The sequence below is a fragment of the Equus przewalskii genome, chromosome 10 (genome assembly GCF_037783145.1).
Source record: "Equus przewalskii isolate Varuska chromosome 10, EquPr2, whole genome shotgun sequence".
Classification (NCBI taxonomy): domain Eukaryota; kingdom Metazoa; phylum Chordata; class Mammalia; order Perissodactyla; family Equidae; genus Equus; species Equus przewalskii.
In genome coordinates this window covers 3,970,265-3,995,669 of record NC_091840.1, presented here as the reverse complement: position 1 = coordinate 3,995,669, position 25,405 = coordinate 3,970,265, and the positions used below count along the sequence as shown (strand labels likewise).

General features: G+C 48.5%; 1 protein-coding gene across 11 annotated transcripts in view; it reads right to left on the bottom strand.

Annotated features, from left to right (window-relative positions):
- Positions 1-25,405, bottom strand: part of CYTH1 (cytohesin 1) — an 82,083-nt gene that overhangs the window by 19,004 nt on the left and 37,674 nt on the right. For 4 of the 11 annotated variants that reach the window (XM_070561395.1, XM_070561398.1, XM_070561397.1 and 1 more), the window contains exons 2-4: positions 3,825-3,907; positions 2,406-2,470; positions 254-320 (exon numbers count right to left, since the gene is read on the bottom strand). In XM_070561395.1, coding sequence (XP_070417496.1) covers positions 254-320; positions 2,406-2,470; positions 3,825-3,907 — 215 coding nt within the window. Of the gene's footprint in view, positions 1-253; positions 321-2,405; positions 2,471-3,824; positions 3,908-8,292; positions 9,136-12,104; positions 13,765-15,337; positions 15,439-24,418; positions 24,880-25,405 lie in introns of those variants that run through there. The other 7 variants (XM_070561396.1, XM_070561401.1, XM_070561399.1 and 4 more) reach the window with 7 other exon arrangements.

Below are 25,405 nucleotides of genomic sequence, written 5' to 3'. Positions count from 1 at the left end.
TGCCAACTGATACGAGGGGAACCGGCTCAGGAAGCTCTAGAGAAGGGCAGGCCAGCCAGGCTGCAGCCTGCTCTGGGACAGCCCACTTCAGAGAGCACGGGCTCCAGCCTGCTCTGGGAGAGCCCACCTTGGAGAGCACGGGCTCCTGCCTGCTCTGGGGAGAGCCCGCCTTGGAGAGCACGGGCTGCAGCCTGCTCTGGGACAGCCCACCTGAGAGAGCACGGGCTGCAGCCTGCTGCTTCCTTTCACTCACCTTTTTAGGATCCATGTTAAATTTTTTCCTGCCCATGGCTACCTGTTTGTTCCTCTGCATGTTTTTCCTGTAAAACAACCACCACAGCCAGTTTTAGTACTCCAGGTGATCAGCAAGGTTTCAAAGACTACCCCCACAGGCAACCACTGATTTATACGGATTTCCGAAAGACTCACCCAGGAAAGCACAGGCACCCTTAAGTCTCACTGTGAAGGGCAGCTGAAGTCCTGGCCCTTGCCCCAGGCTCATTGGTTCCTTCTGCCCCAGTGCTGTTCTTTTTTTTTTTTTCTCCTTAAAGATTGGCACCTCAGCTAACGTCTGTTGCCAATCTTTTTTTTCCCTTCTTCTCCCCAAAACCCCCCTGTATATAGTTATATATTCTAGTTGTGAGTGCCTCTGGTTGTGCCATGTGGGACACCGCCTCAGCATGGCCTGATGAGCAGTGCCATGTCCACGCCTGCAATCCGAACCGGCAAAACCCAGGGCCACTGAAGCGGAGCACGCGAACTTAACCACTTGGCTGCGGGGTCGGCCCCAGTGCTGCCCTTTTTTTAACACGATTTTTCTAAACCTCATTAAGGTATAACTTACATATCATGCACACACTCATTGAAGGGTCCATCTGAGTGATCTGCAGCAAGCCTCCCAAGTTGTGCACCTGCCCCCATCGCTCCCTGTAGAACGTTTCCGCCCCACAGGTGCATGTTGTGAGTTAACAACTGTCACCGCAATCTGTTCAACCCTCCCTCTGCCAGTAGACAGTTAAGCTATTTCCAGTTTGGGGTCATTTTAAAGGAGAAGGCCATAAACATTCCTGTACAAGTCCTTTTGTGGGCACGTTTTCACATCCCTTGAGTAAATGCCTGGGGGCTGACGTGCTGGGCGCAGCACGGGTATATGGTAACATTACAGGAAACGCCAGACTGCCTGCCCCGTGGGTACACACTCTACGCTCACCAGCACGAAACACAGGCAGTCCGCTTCGTGTCGGCCATCCTGGTGGGCGTGAGGCGGCATCTCATGGCAGCATTAAGTTGCATCTCCTTAGCACTACCCATGCTGAGCATTTTTCATGTGTCTATTATACATATAGCTTCTTTTGTAAAGTGTCTATTCAAGTTTTTTGCACATTTTTTATTTGGGCTGTCTTTTTATTAATGAGTTTTATGTGTTCTTAATATATATATCTCCTGGATACAAGTCCTTTTTCAACTACAGGTATTGCCAATATTTCCTCCTCGTCTGTGGCTTGCCCACTCACTTCTTTTAACAGTATCTTCTATAAAAGCAGAAATTTTAAATTTTGATGAACTCCAATTTATCTATTTCTTTTAAGCTACAAATTCTTAAGATGGAAAGCAAAAAAGCTATAATCCAAAACTGACACTTCCAAGACTGGAAGTGATGAGCTGGCCACTTTCTGCAGCACACACAGCTCCGCTAATCCCTGATGGCACTGCCCACAAGTGTTTAAACAACAAACGCAAACGGTCTTATGAAGCCAGACAGGGTGACTTAGGCTTAGAAAAATACAGACACGCAGTGAATTAGAAACAGCCCATTTACTGCACTGAGCAGTTAGAACACGGTCTGGGAGCCCCATTCAAACCAGACTCTCACTTGCCCTAACACCTCATGCAGTTAAAAGGAAAACATAACCTGCAAACACTCCTTGCCATTCTGCACTACAATAATTTCGTTTTCACAGCCTCTTCTCCTAAGCATCAGGGAGGCATCAACAAACTCAAGCGACACCCAGACAGACGCGGGCACTCCTGCTTCCAAAACCACATCACAGCGTTCGTTACGCTTTCCCTTTACACAAAGGAAAAACACAAATTTTTAAAACACACAGTAGACAACAGAGGGAAAGGAAGAGGAGTTTACACAATAATTTAAGGGTAGTTTAGGGCTTTCAGGGACCCTCCAAGTTCTCTAGTTCAACATTCCCAGCAAGGTCAAAGCCCTTACATCCAGGCGTCCCCGCACTGAGGGTGGAAGGCAGAAAGTATATTACGTACGTGCTTTTTAGGAAAAGAGGCCAGAAAACACACTTTCTCCTTAAATATGCCACGTAAACACATCACAGTTATAGGCTGGGTGCTTGGCAAAGCTACAACCACAAAACCATCCAGCAAAAGGACGGACTCACCTTTCTTCTGTGGACCCCAGGTTTTCAATTTCATTAGCTACTTCTGCTATCTCATCCTTCAGCCTCTATAAGACAGACAGTCCAGAATTATTGGGATAGGAAGACACAGAACAAACTAAAATCTCACATAATACACTCCAATCAAACACAAAATAAAATAAAGGAAAATGAAATAAGATGAGAAAAAAAATCTTAAAAAGTAAACTAGAAACATTCATCTAGTCAACAAACATTTATTGAGCTCCTACCAAACAGTAAACATTCTAGGGAACACAAAGGTGAAGAAGATATAGCTCCTGACCTCAGGGAGTTTACAGTCCAGGAAAGAAACTTCTAATCATATACACTCTGCAAAATATGTATGTTTCACTGAAAGATGGCTGCCTCAATCCAGTCCATCAGAGCACACCCACAGCTTCCCATACTCAGTGTGACCAGAGAGCAGGCACGAGCTACTCCACCCAAACGCCCAGGCGGCCACCAGCGGTGCTGCTCCCAGGCCAACACGGCCGCCAAGCGGCCAGCAGAGGGAACGTTCAGCCCAAGCTCCTGCCTTCCACCACCTCCCCCATTTAAGCAGGCCCTCAGAATGGATGGCCATGGTCACGGAGGCTCTGAGTGAAGAACTGTTAAGCTTTCCTAACCTTTACCAGTGAAAGAGGAATCAAAGCTAGGGCAAAACGATCAAAACACACTCGAATCAACACTGGAGCAAGTCAAGTCTTTGCTCTCCACACTTTGAAGCTTTGGGGTTATAGGGTATGCCCCCTCCCTCCCCATCCCTGAGTTCCCAAATGTTTTACAAAGAATTCCAGAAGAATAACATTTGCTGCCTCAAGGGCTAAAATAACCCAACCAATGGCTTCTATGACTTATTTCCTACTAAAGCTTGGCAGTTATGCAAAGGAATTTAGAAAAATATGGATAAAATAGCTATCACTGACTAAGAACCTCCTAGGGACCAGCTGTATGTCCCGTATAAACAAGAACTTATTTAACCCTTCCAGCAACCCGTCAACAGGGGTTTTCATTCTCATCTTACAGATAAAGAAATTGATGTTCAAAGAACCAAATTCTCTTCTCTACAATCGCCCTGCCAATAAGCGGCAGAGCCAGGACCTGGACATGGGTCCAGCTTAACCCAAAGCCCCTGTTCTAACTGTCTCTCTCCCCGACTCACCGCTGGGCAGTGAGAACTGCCCTCAGGGGTCAGGAGACCTGGGGCCACTCTAGGTCTGACAACTGAGCGGCTGGGAGGAGCTTTAAAACCATTTAACCTCTGAGAGTCCACTTCTCAGCTGTTAATAAGCAAAGGCGATTATCAATCCCTACACTTCGCTCAAAGCCGTGGTGAGAGAGGAGGCCTTTGGAAAGGACGCTTGTCACACAACAGCATGTGTCCCAGCTGCGAGCTCCTACCTGAATGTCGGCCAGCAGCTCCTGCTTTCTCCGCCGGATGTTCTCCAGCTCCTGACGCTCCTCTGCAGTCAGGTCACTGGGAACTACAAAAAAGAAGAGAAATGTTCTAAGAGAGCTCTTACCTCACCAAAAATAAATAAAATCCAGAGACCACAAAAGGACAAAGATTCCCTGGAAGGAGCTAGAAGCCCGTTTTGGAAATGACCAACTGCTGGGGACAGCTCTGACTCCCATCCTCCATCAGGTTTACCAAAGGGAGAAAGGGTCCTGGATCACAGAGGAAAGCTCTGATAGAAGAGCATCTGGCATGAAAAGAGAGAGAACAGGCTGCCGAAGGTTAAAGGCGGCTGTTGTGCCGGGAAGCGGAGGCGGTCATGGCCCAGCAGTCCATCCCCCACGGCCTTAACTGGGGCTCCAAGCCTCAGCTCCCCCACTGAGCCCACTCCAACATAGGACACGTCCATGATGCCTAAGTGGGGAGCAAGGGACAAGTAAAAAGCAACATGAAGGAACGTTTTGTGCCATCTCTGGAAGGAGAGGGGAGACTACATATGTATTCGGAAAAATCTAAAAGGGTATACCCCAAACTGAAAACAGCACTGAACTCTGGGGACTGAGTTATAGGAACTGTTCTCTCTGTTTTATATACCCTTCTACATTGTTTGAATAATGTTTTAAAATGAGCTCTTACCATCAGAACAAAGTTACTTAATCCCGATCACAGTTCTCACCACAAAACACTCCTACATACCTCCAAGACTCCAACCTCTAGCTCATAAAAACATGGCCTTGGGGGAGAAACCCCCATGATGACCCTGTTTCTTCTTCTGTGCTGGGGGAAGCCATGTGGTCAATGGCAAGAACAAACACTGGCATTGGGCAAACTCGGGCTCCAATCCAGTTCCAATCCACCAAACACCAATCAGGTAACTTTGCACAAGTTACTTAACCTACTTGAGCCACATTTCATCACCAATAAAGTGGGGTACCACCACCCACCTCATCAGGCTGCTGGGAGGATGAAGTCCAACAAAGCACCTGGAACCCTAGCTGGTGCTGAGCAGGAGCTCAAAAACGCTGGCTCCTGTGCCCTTTGGGGCCAAAGCAAAGGTGCCCACGCAGCCTGACGGGAGGGGCGGCTCATGGACACTGCATCCTTCATAGGCGAATAAACGCATTAGAACAGCGCTACACGATATGGTGGCCACAGCCCACGTATGGCTAATAAGCACTCGAAATGAGACTAGATCAGTTTGAGATGTGCTATATGTGTAAAATACAGACCAGACTTTGTATAAAAACAGTCAAATATCTCTAATATTTTATATTGATTATCCATTGAACCAACAACTTGGTAAACCAAATATATTATGTTCATTGATCTCACAGGGCTACTAGAAAGTAACACTGCGTTTGTGGCTCACATTTCTCCTGGGCAGCACGGAGCTGAACAACTGCTCTGCTTGAGGAGCACGGAGCTGAACAACTGCTCTGCTTGAGAGCAGTTAGGATCCACGACTCTCCGACTGTGGCACTGAAACAATGTACTGCATTCAGAGAGCAGTTACTTTCCCAAATATTTCATAAAAATCCCGTAAGACCACAGAAGAGGTAGAAACAACAGACCCCAATTAAGTCTACAGCTTAATTAGAAAAGCCGATTTTTCCTTTTGTATCCAGCTTTTCCCCACCCTTCTCTAGAAAAGTGTCTATTAAACTTCCCCAAGACCCACACTAAGAAATGCATTTGCTATCATGACGCAATCTCCCCCATACACAACAGCATCAAAAATAACACCCTCCCCAAGTGAATCTATTGCTGTGTTCTGTTGTTTTACTCTTAAGTTTTCTTAACAGTGGCCGTAGCCCATGAAATTGATTTCATAGCCTAAATCACTCAGTGAGTTCTGTATCTGAAACACACTCTGACCGTGTCAGAGGCTGGAAGAGCCAGGCCTCCTCCCGAGGGCGCGGAGACCTGAGGGCAAGCATTCCAACAGCTGCTCTGGGGGAGCCAGACTAACAGTCAGCTCCAGGTGGAGAAAAGCACTTCGAGAAACAACAGAAACTCTTGGGATTCACACCCCAGTCTGGAGAAAAGCACGCCTAGGGGAGCTCATTCTACTTTATCTGGACTTCACAGACCAGAGCTTTTCTAGTCCCTGAAGACCAGAAGATCCTTTTAAGGAACTAACTTCCTGAGGCTCTAGAAGACAAACATTCATTCTAACATAACATAGGCCATTTTCTTAAATAGCTATTCCATGGCGGGGATGAATAGTCGGGCTTTGCTTTTGAAGCTACAGACGGCTTAATGAGATCATCAATGAGTCTCGACCCAAGCAGAGGCAAGACCAAGGTCCTCACAATGAGGACCATCGTGTAAAACATTTATATCTCAAGACTGCTGTGGACCTCAGACACCAATTTTTATCGTTCCAAATTGGAAACTCTGTGTGGTTGCCTTCTTTTCAGAATCTTAGCACCCAACCATTCTGGGTTAGCATTCACACATGACAATTTTTCTAGGAAGTCACAATCTAGATTTCGTATTATAAATTCAAAATGTGCTTCCAGTCCTCTTCTTTGCAAGATACTGTTTTAGAACTAGTAAAGGAATAAATAAAACTATAAACCTACAATATCAAGCACACAAGGAGAGGAGCCATCGACAGAAGAGATGTCAGTGAACTTCCAGGACAGAGAAAGCAGAGTGCCGCACACCTCCTTCTGGAATGCAAACTCCAGGAGGGCAGGGGCCTTGTACGCCTGTCACTGCTATGTCTGCAGTGCCCACATGGTGCCCCCAAAACCAAAGATACTGAATATATATTCACCCCCAGGCAAAAACAAAAGAACTGAACCAACTTGTGGTGAGTGAGCAGCTCGCAAGGGAGCTGGAACCCAGGGTGAAGCCCCTGGTACTTCCCCAGAAAATGATGCTCCTGCCCACCCCGTCTAGAGCAGAGGCTTGGGTTCGCGAGGCCCACCCAACACATGGAGCCCCCACTGTGTCACTCTTATGCTCACAGAGATTAGGCCTCCAGCCCGGAGGAGAAGCAAGGCAGGCACAGAAAACTCAGCTGGAGCGCACAGACATAATTAAGGGAACAAAAGAAAAATTCACAGGAACAGGAGACTCTGAAAAGGGGAAAATTACAGAAAAATAATAAGCTCTTGGGAATTAAACCTATTTTGCCCCCAAGTGCCCAAAATAAAAAAGGCAATAAAGGAATAAAAGATAAAGTCAAGGCACTCCTGCAGGACAAAGAGTGCAAATAGAAGCAAAGTCAATTTACTCAGTATAATAAAGCTTTTTCAATCTCACAGAGAAACACTCATAGTAAAATTCAGAATTTGGAGGATTAAAGACGATCCTAAAACCTCCATGAGGAGCGAAGAGGGGAACCAGGCCACTCACAAAACCAGAATCTGGCTGGTGTAACGGTGGGTACTGAAGACAGCAGAGGGGCTTTCAAAGTTCTAAACAAAACTATTTTGAGCCTAGAATTAATTCTCCGTCAAGCAGGAGGGCAAAACAGCATCTCTTCAGACATACAAGGACTCAGAAAGTTTATCTTACACGCACTCCTTCAGGAGGAGGAAGACGTGCTCACAAGGATGGTGGGGGACAGACTCGGGAGGCCAGGACACACACTCTGGGGGGACAGCAAGAGACGAGAGCAGACGAGCACCAGGAGCCAACGGCTGCAAGATCGTCCTCACAAAGAACAAAATCAGGCACGAACACGAGGACAGACGAGAGGCATTTACAGTAAGAGAGGGCCACTCGGTCTCCTCTCGACAGAATACAAAGGTAAGTGGCAACGGGAAAAACAAAAACTCAATGGAATCACAGTATAAATGAGCAAGCCTCCGGTGGGCGCATCCTGAGCCACCAGTGAAGGCAAGAAAGGAGAGCCCACTGGACCTCGGCACTGGGAACCCGTGGGAGTGCAGCCCGCCCGGGGCTGAGCAGCCTGTGACGGGGCTGTGCACGGGCTGGGAACTTCAGAGTCAACCTGTGGACACAGAACAAAGGCTAATTCCGCTTACAGAACAAAAGTTATATGTTATCAACTATGATCACATTAAAGTGGGGGAAGAGCTGAGAGGTGTGAAGGCCAGAGGGAGCAAGGCAGCAAGGAAGGCAAGTAGGGCCCCCCCCCCCCCCCGCCGCCCCCGCCGCCTCGTCTTACGAAAGGGGCAGGACGCGTTGGTAAAAGGTCACGAACAAGAAATCAAAGTTGTAAATATGTTTACGGAAGTTTCAAACGTGAAATAAAGGAACCAGACAATGTGATAAACTCTCAAAAATGGCCAGAGAGAGAGTGCAGGAAGAGAACGATGTAGTGAGGGAGTCAGGAGATAATCTTTGACTTTGATAAAATCATCAGCAATATAAGAATATTAAATATGAATTTGGTAGCACCTACCAGAAGACCAAAAGCCAGAAAAAGTTACTTACTGGTGGTTGCTTCTGAGGAGTGGGTCTGGGAATGGAGAGAAGGGGCCTGTCAGCCCCTGAATACTTGCTTAAAAAAATACATTTAGGCACTACTGCATTTTTAAAATGCAAACAGAAACGGTAATCGACAGCTACCGGAAAAGATAGGCCTTCTACTGTCCTAGTGGTCAGACAGAAAAAGCTTCCAGCCAATTAGCAGTTAAAACAAACAAGACACTTATTCACATCTATTTTGATGCAGTTTCCTGACACTAACCACACGATTTCTAAATCACTTCTTCCTCCACACTTGGTCACCTTAAACCACAGTCCTGCTTTCCTTTTGGTTCAACAAATCATCTAAAAAAAAGATTTAGGTCTCATTTTTCTAGTGGAATTTTGCTCTGAGATGAGGAAAAATCCAACATTTTAACAAACGTATTTTCCTCTGCTTAAACTTATCAACACAACATCAAATCTTCAATTCAAGCCTACATTCTCATGCTGCCCAAAGAGGGGAAAAAACCTCCACTGGGATCCTCGTTAGTGTCTGCAGGATCCTGGAAGGCCGTGGCCAGGACAGGAAAGGAGGAGCCAGGCTCAGAAACAACCACATCTCCTTTGCACGCGAGTCTGGGAAAGCAGCGGGGGCCCCTGGGAAGGGGATCTCTCCATGCTCTGGCTTTCCTGCGTAGCCATCAGGGTTAAACTGTAAATGATCGGCTGACAGGCCAGATGGCAGAGCAACAAACAGCTCCTCCCTCCCCGCTGCCACGTGCTGCAGCCACGCTTCTGTGCCAGGACGGCAGCTAAGCCCTCTTCGCTGGAAAAGAATGGCACCCGGGGAGACAGCAGCCTGTGCACAAAGGACATGGAGCAGAGCAAGGGGCCGGCCTCATTCCCGCAAAGGTTAATTTACAAGGTGTCCTGCTTACAGCACGGGGACCAGTCCACTACGGGCCCCTCACCATCCCCTTGCAGGGTTCCTATTTAATGAAGGGGATTAAAGTGCCTACAACAACAAGGGGCTATTGTGCTTGGCTGTGAATAGCAAAGCCATAGAGGGAAGCTTCTATTTCTTTATTTAAATGTTGCTCTGCAGATTTTGACAGTCGGCAGAACTCAGAGCTGAGATGTACTCCATCCAGCGCATACAAAGGAGGACTGTCTTAAAGGGACAGGGTCCTCCTTCCCGGCCAGGAGACCATGAATAAGCACATGGCCAGCAGCTGAGGCTCCTGCTCAGCGCCATGGCAGGTGCCCAGTGATCCACCATGAGGTTCAACTGAAAAAGCGGCTCTTCTGACAGCAGTTTCTCTCAGCAGGAGCATAGGCAGCTGCCAGCCAAAATGGACCATGCTGTCTGTCCTACATCCCCAGGGGTGACCTAAATGAAGAGTTAGAACCGTGCATTAGGGCCAAGACACGACTCTCTGAGGTCATCCAGATAAACCAGGTCCCTCTGCCTAGCTTTGAAATATACCATTTGCCTTATTTTTCCCCCATAATCATCAACTGTCACTTTTCTTACAGCCTCTGCCTTTCAAAGGATAAGAAGGGTCCAAATTTAAACCAGCACAGCAAAGAAACATTAATTAGAGAGGCCAAGAGTCCAGCAAGGTCCTCTCTTTCCCTGACTGTATGGAGAAGGTAAAAAGACCAGAGAGAACCTGTCCACTTTCTCCCCTAGGCCTCGGAAGCCTCGGTGTGTCCAGACGCTGCCAGTCCCGCAGAGCGCCTGCACCAGGGTGCCCCGCTGACCCTCTACAGACCTCCAGTGGTAGAAAACTGAAAACACACACAGCTTCAAAGACCTAACCCTCAGCACATCTGAAATAGCGGCAGCAGCGGGAAAGCCAACACCGTGTTGTCCCATACCCTCTGTAGAAACTGTCACTGGCTCTAGAGGGAACAACAGCTATTTACAAACAGGTTTTAGGTTCAAGAGTGCAAATTGGCAAACAGCCCAAAGAGTGAAGGCAGCGTTTCTCCCACCTCCGAAGACAAATATCGAAGGGCCTGTAGGCACAGAACTGCCAGTGTGGCCAGTGCTGGTGACACCACCCCGCACTCAGTGACCTCAGGCCTGTGCAGACGCTGCCAGTTAGAGCACCTCACAGTGCCCTGCCCTGGGAGGCACCTGTAAGTCACCTTGTCTGCCAGGAAAGCCAGTGACTCACAATGTGAAAAAGTCAGAAGACCAGGAAGAACTCAGGCTGTGGAGACATACAGACGTCCAGCAAACTTTCCCAAAACTCTTGATTCTGTGCTGACGTCGGAAATACACGGGGTCAGATCTTTAAGACAGGTAAGAACACAACCAAAATTCAGAATGTCTTTCAGGTGAAAGGCGACATAGAGATACGTACAACAAAAAGCAGTGATGAAGAATTTCACGGAAAGCCTTACATTCAGAGACAGGCCTCAGGTAGCTGTCAAGACCAGCGGGCGCGGGGGAAAGATGGATGAGCAAAGGGATGCTACTGAGCCTGAAACTTGGTGACGTGTATGCGGCCAAGGTGTGCCAATGCGCTCACTTCACCCCTTTGTAGAAAGTCTGCTGACTTTGGAAACCAATTACTTTTCCTTCCTACTAAGTCAAAACCACAGCAATCCTCTCTAAAATTTAATACCATATTACTCTACCTTAAAAAGGAAGGAAATTCTGACACCTGCTGCAACATGGATGAACCTGGAGGACAGTAAGCTCAGTGAAGTAAGCCAGTCTCAAAAGGACAAATACTAAGATTGCACACCGATGAGGGACCTAGAGTCGTCAAATTCACACAGACAAACAAGGAGGGTGGGTGCCAAGGGCTGGGGCGGGGGATGGAGAGCTGGTGTTTACTGGGGACAGAGTTTCGGTTTTGCAAGATAAAAAAGTTCTGGAGATGGACCGTGGTGATGGTTGCACAACAACGTAAATGTACGTAACACGACTGAACTACACACTTAAAATGGTAAATTTTATGTAATGTGTATTTTACTATAATTAAACAAAAATGCAATAGCAACATCCTGAGTTCCTGATTTCTGCTGACCTCAGTCCCTTTCCTAAGAAGCTATGATCTGACTTTTGTATAGAGCACTTGAAAAGTGTCTCACCATCAATTTATGGCCTAAGAGATTTTCAAAGAATCTACACACACGACCAGGACCAAAAAGAGTTACATTAGCGTGTGGCTAGCGTAACTGATATTCAACAGTGAGAGACAGAGGTGTCTTCTAGCAAACTGCCAATACGATTATTTACTCTTCCACTTTAAATTCTTTCCACACAAAAACCATCCAGCCTCCTACCCAGAAGTAAGTATATTAAAGACTTAATTACCATCCACTGCATTTTTAAGGAAAACTTCCCTAACCACTAACGAACAACTCAGGCCTGGTCAATTCAGCTGAGACGCTGCCCAGGGCTGGGGGAGACGCCTCCGGGGGTTCCCCCTCCCCCCGTCAGTTCTGCGACACCACCACCTCCCCCGCCCCAGTTTCCTGAAGCACGAAGGGGCATGGCACCATCTTGCCCTTCTTGAATGAGAGAATGTATATCCAACAGCTCTATAAATTGTCTTATAAAAGCCAGGTACTTTATAATCTTACCTTACATAGAGAAAGCAATTGACACATTTTATCTAATAAATCCTAGACCTTGAAGACATAATTTGCATAATGTTATGATTTAACAAGCTAACCAAAGGGAAATGAAGTCAACTTTCAAGGTAGTAAAAGAAACTAAATCATAAAATTTTATCCTAAAAGTTTGGTTTAGAAAAACAAAATTAACATCTGCCTTCAATAAACGCTAAAAACGAGAAAATAATCATTTTAAGAACCTCGATCTTTTTCCTGAAACCTTGCAGTGGTGATACCTGATCCAGCCGGCACTCTGCAGCTTTCCTTCTAGCTCTCATCCTTCCCACCTCTGTCTCCAATGCTGCTTCTGAAAGGGTCGCAGGGCTGAATGCAGAGCTGGAACCAGCTCAACGAGGAAGAGCCATTTTCTGCCTCGGCCTCCAGGAGATAGCGCAGGTCCTTAGCTCCCCAGGAAAGCCCAGAAATTCCCGATCCCACCAGACACACCAAGTCATCTGCGCTGGGCCCCCCTCATCCTCCCAAGTGAAGGGGCCCCAGAAGCTCTGCTCCCCCATCCCCGTGCCAGCTGCAATCACGTCATATTGCACAGCTGTGTCACCACACCCCTTTCATGTCCAAAATGGGGGGGGGGCGGGTTAAGAAGTCAGCTCCCTCTCACTTTACCCTTGTTCCTAAAATCTATTTGTATGGTGCTTTGTATGTTTTCCAAAGGAAAACCCTGAATTTTCTTCACTAAAACATTCTCCCTCGGCCTGACAGCTGGAATGGACTCCTGGGATCAAATTGAAGGTGCAACTCCAACTCCCTTCCTATGTGTGCTGCTGGAAGGAGCGCTACCCACACCCAGGAAAGCTTCCCAAGTCCTTCATGAGTAAAACAGAAACTCATGGGGTGGGTCGAGAGGGAAGAGAACCGCCCTGAATTTGTCCCTCTGCTTTCTGTCGTCCTATTTCTACCTCATCGAAGCAGGATCATGAAAACTGGTTATTAGCTTGTTTGTATATCTTAGGCCCAGAAGAAACCACACTGAATGCTTGAACATCTATCTGTCCAATGGAGCTAGCGGAAAAGCCCTAGAAGGAGAGCAGAATGCGAAACCACAAGACAGACATGCAGTGAAACAGCCGCTGCATGCATCAGCTCTGCTGCCGGCTTCTGGGTGGGAGAGGCCGGCAGCAGAGCATAACAGAGCGGATCCGCAGACTCTACATGATGAGCTCACACACGCCATCCACGCGGCTTCTTACCCAAGGCGAGTCCCCTCTCCTGTGGCCCCAGTGTCCCAGCAGCCCCCGAGCAGCAATGTCAAAGCCTGGGCAGGTCACAGCTCTCCGCTTCAGAGGCCATGGTAGAGCAGCACCGCCACCCCCCAGGCCCAGGCTGCAGGGTGCTCCCACAGCTCCAGGTGGAGGGAGGGACGGAGCAAGCACAGCATGTGTGCCAGCACAGCCAGGGGAGAGGCAGGCGGCTGGAGGAAACAAAAGCTGAGCGGAAACCCCGGGTGGAAAGGGAGCTGATCCTGGTGAGGAAGGCTGGCGAGGATGGAGAGATGGCCGTGCCCGGAGCTGTCGCCTGGCTGACACTTGGAGCGTGTGCTGCTCAGCTCCTCGCAGGCTTATTTCCATGAATGCAATTACAGCCGGCCCCTCCTACCACTCCCCCGAAGGCCTCCTGCGGGGGGAGGGGGCACCACCAGCATTTGCTCACAAGCTACACTTGCTTTTTTCTCCCTCTTGGAAGCAAAAAGCTGATGGCTGCTTCCCTGGGAGGACGTTAAACCTTATTTAAGATGCCTTCTCCTTACTGAGCAGGACAGGATCTACGGTGTGCAAGCTATTCTGCCACCCCTCGGCACAAGGCCACCTCCTTCCCCGGCTCTGCACCACGTCAGCAGGCAGTGACGCTGACCAGGCTACCTCAACACAACCCTGGCTTCCTGTCCTAGGGGCCAGGCCCCCGTCTCCACATAGGACACACCGCCTTTTACCAAAAAGGGCCATCCCACTCGGGCCATGTGGTAGTCGCTGTCTCCACACGCTGGCCCTCGTTCTGTTTCTTTACCAGAGGCTGGAACACCGCATTCCAATACATTCTGGTTAGGAAGTTAGGCAGGTTAATCCTGGGGACGACACTCTAAGATGGCTGGTGACAAGAAACATCGCTACAGCCTGAGAAGGGCGGCTCTCAAACTTCAGAGGGTGCAAGGATCAGCACAGGCGCTGTTAAACACAGACTTGGACCCCACCCCAAGACGTGGCTCCACAGGCACAGGTTCCCCATTAAAGCAGAACCCAAGACGAGTGGAGGGAGCTGTCTGCAGCCCGCTCGGAGAAACGCTGCCTTTGATAATAAGGGAAGAGACATAGGCAGGCTTTAAAACAAGTGCCAAATAAGCAAGGAGAACAAACGAAAATAAACCACTACCCTGGATGAGGGCTCTCCCTCGCAGCACTGCTGACATCCCGGCGGTGGCTCTGGGGACGCTGGGCACTGTGGCCTGTTTAGCTGCACCCCTGGCCTCCACCTACTGGATGCCAGCAGCACCCCCACCCCACCCCCAAGAGAGACAACCAAAAATGCCTCCAGACATTGCCAAATGTCCCCTGGAGGGCAAAACCTTCCTGGTTAAGAACCACTCCTCCAGATAAACAACAAAAGGAAAAGAAAAATCTAAAAACAACGCCCTCCCCACCACCCGCAGCCCTCCCTGGCTTCCAGTCTTCTGTCCGTGGGAAACTGCTGAAAGGAGGCACCCAGCATGCAAGCCCTGCTCAAGACTCCCCCATATTAATTTAGGTTTCATACTCTGGGGTCTCCTCATCCCCATAACAGGGTCACCAGACCTGACCCAAACACTTGGGCTCTGCAGTCCAGCCTGCATCTTTTAAGAAACAGCCAGGGGCCGGCCTGGTGGCACAGCGGTCAAGTTCGCACGTTCCGCTTCAATGGCCCAGAGTTCGCCGGATCGGATCCCAGGTGCGGACACGGCACTGCTTGGCAAGCCATGCTGTGGTAGGTGTCCCACATAAAAAGTAGAGAAAGATGGGCACGGATGTTAGCTCAGAGACAGTCTTCCTCAGCAAAAAGAGGAGGATTGGCCACACATGTTAGCTCAGCGTTAATCTTACTCAAAAAAAAAAAACAGCCATAATATGAACAATTTTATTTTGTGTCAAAACAGCAGCTCTCATCTAAAAGAATCATACTAAGTCTATAAGAAATACCTCTAAAATTATTTACGAAATCTTTATTTTAACCTGCAAAAGGATACAAGTTTTCAGTAGGCACGAGGACTGAGAGTCCCTGCGCCTGGCCCCATCGAGGTCCCACCCTCCCTGCTCCAGCAGTGTCACTCAGCTCCAACCTCTCTGTGCCTCCTTCCTGTTTAGAGGTTCTTCATCCCCACCCATCAAGAGCCACCTCTTACAGGGAGAACTCCCAGATTACTGTGGCCACACTGCTCTCAGTTTACCTGCGTCACCTGCAGACCATCTTCATCGGCACTGCCTCCTCGGAACATGTTTGTACCATTCTGTTCACCATCTGGTTATGCACTGTCCTGTTCCCAGGAGTTTTACCTGTCCACAAAATTAAGCTCTTGTTTTCCAGTAATATACTGTAAATATTCTCACACCACTTTACACAGTCCTAAGGGCCATGTCCCCTTTTTTGAGGTAATATTACCAGTTTTTACATAATATGCAGACACACAGTTCAAGGATTTAAAAATCCCAGCAGGTGAACCCTGACCTATCACGTCCTGTGCAAGACTCAGTCCCAACGTGCAAGGCTCGCTGTGGCTCCGCTTTAACTCACCAGCTACTACTGACAGACAGGGGATGCAGAGCTGGGGTTTACCTGCTGCATGCGAAGCCGGGCAGAGGCTTCAGCGGGAACCCAGGCCAGAGGCGGCTAGTAGCAAAGCCTGCGCGGTAGCTGGTGAGTGCCCACGCTTGGCACAAACAACAAGATCCAAGAAAGCGAGCAGACAAGAAGTCAGAGGAAAGAGCTACCAATAGAAGGTGTGCAGTGGCCCTCCGCGTATCCAAAGAGGACGGAGGCAAAACACACCGCCTACCACAGTGACGACCAGAGAAACAGACCGCTCCCAGCCAGAAAGCTCAGCAAATCGACCAACAGAGAAAACGAAAGTTTTTAAAAATGATTTTCTTAGATTCATAATTCCACAATCTTTAAAGAAAAAGTCTACTGCCATAAAGAAGGCACCCTATTAGTTACCGTAGAAGATACAAAGATGATAAGACGTGGTTTCAGCCCCCAAAGAGCTTACATGTTGCTATTCTTTTTAAAGAAAAAAGAGGACGCAGTAAGTGCTGCTGACAGGTGCTCCGGGGTCAGAGACGGTGGGGACGGAGGCGAGTTGTCCTGGAAGGCTCCGCACAGGAAGCTGGAGCCCAGGCTGGAGGCTGGGTCAGGAGGCAGAGAGCACTCTAGGCTGGATGAGCGACAGACTCAAAGAGGAAGGGGAGAACAAACTGGAAATGTCTGGAAAAGCTGCTGAAGTTGAACTGTGGTCCTTTGAATTCGGCACAAAGACACCTGGACTCTATTCTTTCGTTGGGTTGGAGGTCAGATAGAGAAAGGAGCACTTTAGGAAGGGTAAGAAGGGGCACTGAGGGGCGTTAGAAAGAAAGGGGACTGGAAGCTTTTCAGTGGTCATGCAGGAAAAGGGACACGGACACGGGCATTTATTTGTCCAAGGCAGTAAGTCTGGTTCAGAGGTGGCAGCAGACGGCTAAGGGTTTTCCGCCCCGACTAGCAACTCACAGCTTCAGCTGCCATCTTATGCGATCACGGCCCCCACACGCACGACTGACTTCTCCCTCACTCTAACGCCGGCTCAGGCCCCAGGCCAGCAGCAGGGACCTCAACCAAGCGTGCGGGGGATCTGCAGCACCCACTTTATTGAACCAGCAACTTCTGAGTGGCAATAAATTGGTGTTTTTCAATTCATCAACATCTCAAACTTGCTAGTCCTACGCATGCAGATCCCCACACCCAAATAAGCCGGGCAAAGCTCCGTGCACCAACACGCACGATCGGCAGAGAGCCTCTAGGCCGTCTTAGAACTCAGTCTCCCATCCTTCTGTGTCACAGGAAAACTGAAGCATGGAGTTTTAATGGTTCTACTCCAGTCCTTATGCTTAAAAATGCTTAATTCTTCTTCCATGAAAGCTGGAAGCATAAACGCCTCTTTAGAGAGCAAAGACCGCCCTCTGTTCCTGCTCCGAGAAGGGCCTGAAGATCTCTTGAGAGAGTAGTAGTTTCTACTTTAAACTCAAAGCAGGAAGAAATCGGCTCCCATTACCAGACATGGACCCTTCTCAGAGCTGCCCAGGGCCCAGAGAAGGCTTTCTGAAGGTGAGAGCAGCCTGGAGGAGCCAGAGGCACTGACTCTGGCTCCCGCTTCCCGAGTGCTGGCAGGCCCTGGGCGCTGCTCAGGGCAGGGCAAAGCTGGGCAGACGCCGGGGGCCCAGTCTCCTGGAGGGGCCCTCCTCCCCGGGGCAACAGCGGAGGCCTCAATTCTGCTCCAGCCAAGGGGCGGATCCAGTCTGTTCTGAGGCCGCTGTCCGGCCATCCTCTATCTCCTGCCCTTTGCTGAGGACGCAGCTGAGACGGGGGCAGAACAGCAGGGAGGAAGGAAGAGCAGGCCCGTTGCCGAGGACGGCCAGTGAGGAGGCTGGAGGAGAGCGAAGCTGAGTTCCCTGTTCTCTACCTTTCAAGACCCAGGTGGCACTTCTGCCTCTCCAAAATCGGCTCACGAGGCGAGGCTGGGCTGTGAATTCCTGACACCAGGAAGGCTGCCTGTGGCCGCCTCCCTCGAAGACAAACAGACCCTCATCTCTGGGCCGTCATCCTGGATGGTAAGATGTGACTGCTTTCTCTGGACAAACTCTCTGCTGCCTCCAAACACCGGCAAACTCTCCCCCAAGCCGGTGCGGCTACTGTGGCAGGACCAGCCTCTCCCACAGGCAGGAGGAAGAAGCCACGAAAGAAAGGAAGATGGAGCAGAGGGAGGAAGGCCCCAACAGGGAAAGATCTCTCCTGAGGATGCATATCCATCTTTACAAATATTATTTACGTTACCAACAAGATTTTTACCGAAATGCGCTAAGTAAAATAATATTAAAGTTCACATGGAAAATATATACATATGAGAACAGTTCAGAAAAATATGAAGGGGGAAAAAGGGTAATGTGAGGGGAGCAGCCACCCGAGACTCCAGCATGCGAGGCTTCAATAACTGGAAACAGCACTAGAAGAGAAGAGAAACTCAAGAAATACTGAAACACAGGTGGCACTTCAAATCATAAAATCTCATAAAGAAAACATAAGGAAAAGATAAAATCATAAAGCAAAATAGGATTATTCAGTCAATGGTGGTGGGGCAATGAGCTAGCTAGCCGTTTTGGGGAAAACTTAGCTGAATGCCTACCTCATTTATAACAAAATAAATCCTAGCTAAATCAAAGATTTTAACAAAAACAAAGAAACCATAACAATTCTAGAATAAAGCTCAGATTACTACGGTCACAGTCTTGGAGGCTGTTCAGTTGGCTACATTAAAAATGCAGTCCCGTGAGCTAAACGGTAAACAAGCAGACAAGAGGCATGCGGAGCGCAGGACGAAGGTGCGACTTTCCCCTCAGAGAGAGCACAGGGTGAGGAGACGGCGACAAACATACAGCCAAGGCCATACAGGCAGATCACAAACAGAGAAAGACAAACGGGCAAGGAGGAAAAGACACCTGAACTCTCTAAGATTGAAAAACGCAAATTAAGACATGAAGACCCTTCTGCCTTCCACAAGTCTGGCAGAAACGAAAACGTCTGAAGACACGAACCCCGTCAAGGGCGTGGGCTGCACGTCAGTCTCACACGCTGCTGGTGGGTGTAAAGTGCACACTCTCTTTGCAGCACCAAACTTAAGACGCACATACCTTTTGATCTAGTGATTCCATCTAAGAATTTACCCCATGGATATACTCTCAAAATGCAAAAATTAAAAACTACTTAAACACTATTTGGTCATTAAAAAGAAAGAGCTGATCTGTAAATGCGAATCTAGAAAGCTCCCTAAGACACACGCAGTGCAGCAGGAAGGCCCAGAGCACCAGGCACACGGCACCTCCGTTGGGGAATGCACAGATTCTGAGAAGGATGCCCTTGAAACTGTCAACAGGAATCCTCTTCAGAGACGAGGAGGTGGAGAGCGGGCGGAGGCGGCGAGGCTTCATTTCATACCTCTCTGTGTATGTAGATCCACGACTACAACTCAATTTTATGTTGCAATTTCTATTCAGAGAAAACAGGGAAATGTCACCAGCCACTTACCCCAAAACAGTGCTCAGATTGATGCCTAAGCATCTCTTTTGTGGAAGGAAGATGCTCAAGTTCTGATATAATGCCTGTGAGCCCCTGCTGTAAGTACTGATTATGCCGTGGTGGAAATGTGGGAATCCATCTGAAGTCTGTGAATCAAGGCTCCTGAACTCTTAACAGAAAATACAAAGGAGAAGAGACTTTAGACACCAAAAGAAAGGACATGCAGAAACAGCCACTGGCTCAGAGAAGAAATTCACGTGGCTCCTTTCAGGTCAGAATTTGAGCTTTCACAGTTTCTCTGCAGAGCAAGGAAGGAAGAACATACAAGACTCGAGAAATTCTTTTCTTAAGAAGCAAAAGAACGTGCCGGGTGAGTCCTGAGCACCAGCAGAGCAGAGGGCGGCAGGCCTTGGGCCTTCCATCTCTGTGTTCCCCTCATGTATCGCCTGTGTCTATACAACCAAACACAGCACGTCCTCAGGAAAGACTCCATGGAGTCAGGAGATCACCATGTCCCAACTGTGCTGTTCCACTGATGCTCCTGGCTGACTCTGACATCCCTCCAGGAGCCACGGCGATGACTCTCAATGGCACAGCTGACCAAGCCAGACCAGGTCACTTCTAAGGCACTCACAGCCCCACGAGTCTGACTGCAGCATGCTGAGTGACTGTCCCAGCTGCAAGGTGAAACTCGTATGAATTCCCACAAGCTGAAGCTCTTCACAAGGCAACCCGGAGAAGATGGCAGCAGTTAACCAGTCTCTTTCTAAAAAGGGGATCTCAGCTGAGCCGACAACAAACAGAAAGAAGAACAGAAACAAGAACAACGTAAATTCAGCAAGGTTGCCTTTGGAGGGTTGTCAAAATGCAAGGGAAAAGTGAGAAATGGGTACCTTAAAAAATTTCCAGAAGCTCTACCCTCCATCTCTTAACCAGCAGCAAACTGTTTGCAGGTTCTGTCAGCCCCCCACCACATACTCCAGCAAACCTTCCAGAGCCCCAGGAGGGTTAGGTGACAACAGCCGGAATGCCTCCCACTTCCTAGGGTCTTGATGCCCCCATCCAGATCCTCAGCACCTGCCTTGCCCTCGCCTCAGCTGACCACACTGCAAGCTGAGAAGGGCTCTTGAGGCCCTAGACCCGTGCCTGCCAAGACCCACAACACTGCCTTTTCTTTCGACAACGCTGGCTTCTTGGACAAGCCCACCTGCTGCCTTCCACATCCCCCCGTCTACTGACTCTGGGTCCTGACCATTGGCAGCCAGTCCTGTGCTTTCATATTCCGTGACAAAGAGAACCTGGGAGGTGCAGAAAGCCTCAGACAACAAATAAAGACCCACCTTTTTCAGAGGGGCAGAACCCATGCCTCGTCTCTGCTCACCTTCTTCATCAAGAAGGGCAGGGGCCGGCCCCGTGGCCCAGTGGTTAAGTTCATGCGCTCTGCCTTCGGCGGCCCAGGGTTTCATCGGTTCAGATTCTGGGCATGGACATGGCATGGCTCATCAGCCACGCTGAGGCGGCATCCCACATGCCACAGCTAGGAGGACCCACAACTAAAAATATACAACTATGTACTGGGGGGATTGGGGGAGAAAAAGCAGGGGGGGTATAAAAGAGGGGTCGCCAGGTGTCACAGCGGTTAAGTGCGCACGTTCCGCTTCTTGGCAGCCTAGGGTTCGCTGGTTCGGATCTCGGGTGTGGACATGGCACAGCTTGGCAAGCCATGCTGTGGTAGGCGTCCCACATATAAAGTGGAGGAAGACGGGCACGGATGTTAGCTTAGGGCCAGACTTCCTCAGCAAAAAAGAGAAGGATTGGCAATTAGCTCAGGGCTAATCTTCCTCAAAAAAAAAAAAAAAAAAAAAAAGATTGGCAACAGTTGTTAGCTCAGGTGCTAATCTTTAAAAAAAAAAAAAAGAAAGGGCAGTGCTGGTCCCTGCGCAGCACCACAGGCACTCATCCCTGCTGTGCTCCACGGGACAGGCCCTCAAGTTCAGACCACAGTGAGCCCCCTGCAGCACTCGTCGCAGCAGATGGTGATGCAGGTCTGCTGTGACATGTGCTTTGTACAACGCCAAGCACTCCTGCTTAAAAATTAAAAAGGGACCATTTTTGATTCTGCAAAATACAAACTCAATCCATAAGGAAGGGAGTGAGAAATATCTGTGGGAATATTAATTTATAGTCACAGCACCTTAGGTGTTCCTCCCAATACTCACCTCGACCTAAGCAACTTGTCCACCGTGAGGCTGGCACAACTACAAGGAATGCACTAAGAGAACAGGACTGGGTAGTGAGTTAACGTCAGGGGCAGTATTTGAGAGGCAACCTGAAAATCCAGTATCCCCGTGAAGAGGCACTATACTTAATTCCACGCCGCATATTTTCCTATAAAGTCTACAACTTTATACTCACATGGTATCTTACAGCTTAAACTGTTTTCTCATTTCCGTTTTTATTTGAACTTGACAACAAAGTCCAACCATGAACTTCGCACATTTCCTGACAAGGAACTATGCCCTGTTACCTCCAGTTCAGAGATGCGGTAAGACTCACGGAGGATATGATCCACTAACAGACAGAGCCCAATTCCAACGGCCGGCTGAGTCCTCAGCTCTTTATCTTCTCTTCTGGAATAATCAAATTCACTTCGGCTCAGCATTTACCAAGCACCTGCACACACCCCGCCTGTGCTGGGAGCTGGGACTGAAACAGCTCCCATCCCCGCCCTGCACAGAACATAAAGGCCAGTCGGGGAGGTGTGTGAGCTGGGAGCAGAAGCACACTTGGCCACCGCGGCCAAGCACACCCAGTGCACTGGGGACATCAAGCAGCTTCAGAGAGTCAAGCTTCTGAGCCACAACGTGAAGGATGAATGGATTCCGCAAATGGAGAAGCAGAGACCAATATGGACACACATACCGAGCAGGGGGCAGGCCGGGAAGTGGTTGGGTGCCACGGGACAGCAAACACACCCCCGGTCAGGGCCCGAGGCACATGGGGACTGGGCTGGCACCCAAAAGAGAGCCTCATGTCAGCTTGCGAGGGCCTCGTGTCCCACACAGCAAGGAGCCTCGATTCCATCCCAAAGAGAAGGTTCAAAGGCAAATCCAGGGGGACTAAGCATTAGAAAAATAAGATTCAATAGCTAAAATACCAACCTAAGGCAGTTAAGAAAACAGTGCCCAACTGAGGACACTGGTTAACTCTCACCTACACACACCTACGTGACGCTGGAATGCAAACTGATGAGCACAAATACCAGGTAAGGACAGAGGCAAAAAGCAGCACTTCAATTTGAGGATTATGGATCTGAGATTAGTGCAGCAGGAAAGGATCTTACTTGTTTAAAGAAATTTTCAAAAAACCCCACTTCCCCTTTATTAGGCATAGTCTTTGGGTAACAAATCTGAAGAATGCTGACACTGAACTCTCCCTCCCCTGGGATCTTGGGGACCTGCCAGAGGAAAGTCCATTTGTGCCCTTCACTCTCACATCTGCCTGAATGCCCTTTCTGCATCTCAGCGGACACCTAGGGGCAGCTATTTTCGCAGTGGTGAAAAGGACAACACTGCCCTCCCTAACGTCCCAAGTAGACAACAGGACGAACGTGCCAGGAGGGGGTGAGGGAAACAGAGAAGGGCCCGTTCTTGACAGTTACTTACTAAAAGCAGAGTTGCCCACCAATCCTATCTCAAAAATCTGAGCTCGAAAATGCCTGGCCCTAAAATGGTGCCCCACCCCCACCACTGAGTCAAGTGCACACACAGTGAGCAGCTTGTGTTGAATGTTAAAGCCTCTAGGATGGCCAGGGGACGACGACAGGGATCCCTCTGACTTCGAATCTGAAGTGACTAGTAAACAGCATCTCCTTGGTGGGGCTGAGGCCAGGCTCACCCGGAAGGACCAGCAGCAATAAGCGTGAAGCTGTAGCACGGTGACCAGCGGTCACTGTCTCTCCAAGTCAGGCTCACACCTACTGTCCGGCATCATCAGTAAAGTGTCCTCGTCTACTCTCAAAAGTGTCCCCTTTTGAACTAGAGACCTTGGCTTCCGTGGACTCTCTTTCAGATGCAAAACCTCCCACAGGGCCAGTTCAACCCTGACCTAGAACTGCCTTTCATATTGTCCCCTCTTCAAACGCAAGAGTATTATTTTCAACGCCTGTACGTTCCTCTCGTCCAAAGTCTTTCACAGATGGTACAGCTTTCCAAATCAGCCCACGGATATGGTCAAAGATAATCTGCACTTCAAGGGGAAACTTTACAATGTGTTTTACAGTGAATCAGACAAGGAAAAGCATAAAAAGGAGCCCCAACATTTATTATAACTTTCACAAAATCCCCTTTGAAATATAGCCTCATATTTATTTCAAACTTACTCATATCATTCATCACTAGCTACAAACCAGTATAAACTTTGCTGTTTTGTCCTATGGCATGAAAACGCTGCCATCTGATGAAGGCATCACAATAAAATACATACACGTCCACACACACAGCTCGTAGGACTGCAGAGTTTGAAAGCCCCGACCCAGGGGGCGCAAGACAGCTCTTCTGCAGAATCTTTTGGGATTCAGAAGCCACAAAATTTGTCATCCCTTTACTCATAGCTTCACTGTTCAGTGTGCGTGTGGAGAAGACGAAGGAAGTTCTACAGACCCTACAAGGCTGAACACCAAAAGAGGAAGATCAAATTAATTATGTATTTTCATTTTGTCACATTTTATTTAATAAAAGTGGATATTATTTATCCTGAACCTCAGTGATGCTCTCCACCTGGTCTCTGACATCTTCACTTTTCAGCATCACACTCATTCTGGATATCCGTGCAACTCACAGAGCCCCTGACCGACGCCGTTCAGTTTCAGGAAGTACAGACCAAGTCAGCAAGTCAGAGCGCACACTCCAGCAACAAGCACCCAGGGCGGATCTTCAAGGAAAAGCAAAGATTGGGGTGGGGAACTTCTCCGGTTTAAAAACACACTGAGTTACACACACACGCACGCACGCGCACCAAGAACCTTAGCTTCTTAACCACTAAAGCACTCTCCAGTCTTTCTCCTGAAAACAGTCAGATAAAAAGCAGAGTCTGGGTTCGTGCTCTTCCCCAAAGGGAGTGAAACTGTCGTCACAGGATTTCACACACTGATCAAAAGAGATACTTAAACCCCACTCCACACTCCCAGGCCAGGACTGGGACTCACCATCTTCCTCTTCGGTTTTAAGGACCATCTTTTTCCGTCACGGCAGGACCCTAAAGGTTGCTCAGTTTTGTTCTTCAAAGGAGAACTCAGCCAAGTTTCCCTGGGACGTAGGAATGGGTGGGGCCAGGCACACCTGTGGGCTGTCTAGCCACCAGGACAGCTCAGAGCTGCTTCCTGAACCTACAGGAAAATCGCTGGCCGCACTCCTAGACCAATCAGCCTCCAGCTGCAGGAGCGTCACTCCCAGCTCACGGCCACCACCCAGTTCCTGAAGTCAAGCTCAAGTAGCTGCCGGCAGTTAACCACCTCCTCCCTGGAAGCCGCCTTCCGCTGCCGTCAAGGAGGCAACAGCTGCACTTCTGGTCTTTTCTCAGATTGGACTGCAGCAAGGGACAGGACTAGATGTCATTTCTCTCCTCACTTTCCAAGTACTTTCTTAGAACGGAATCACTCAAAACCCCGGTCCTCTCACAATGAAGTAATGACGCATTTCCCAAGAGAATGACTAAGAGATTGTAATCCTTACGCTATGTTATGAGGTCACAGGCTAAAAGCAGAAGGCAGATTTTACAGGCGAAAAAAATCCAAGGGCAACACTCCCAATGTAAGTTCAATCTCATCCCCATTCTATTTTCTAATGTGTTCTTTTCTGCATACTCTTTTTTTATACTCATCATACATTTTCACTGTTGAAATTAGGTAAAAGTAGTGAGGGAAAAAAACGTTAATCCTATCACCCACTGATGACATTTTGGTGTATATTCTTTATTTTCTTCCAAATTTTTATTGTATATATTATATTCTCTTTCTTTCTGTCTTTATATATATATTTCTCTCTCTACATAGACAGATATACACATATTTCTCTCTTTATATTTCTCTGTATCTCACATCTCTCATATGATACACATAACCATACATATTATACAATATATAATAGTGATATATTTATCTTTCTTAAGATATATTTATATTATCTCAAGAGAT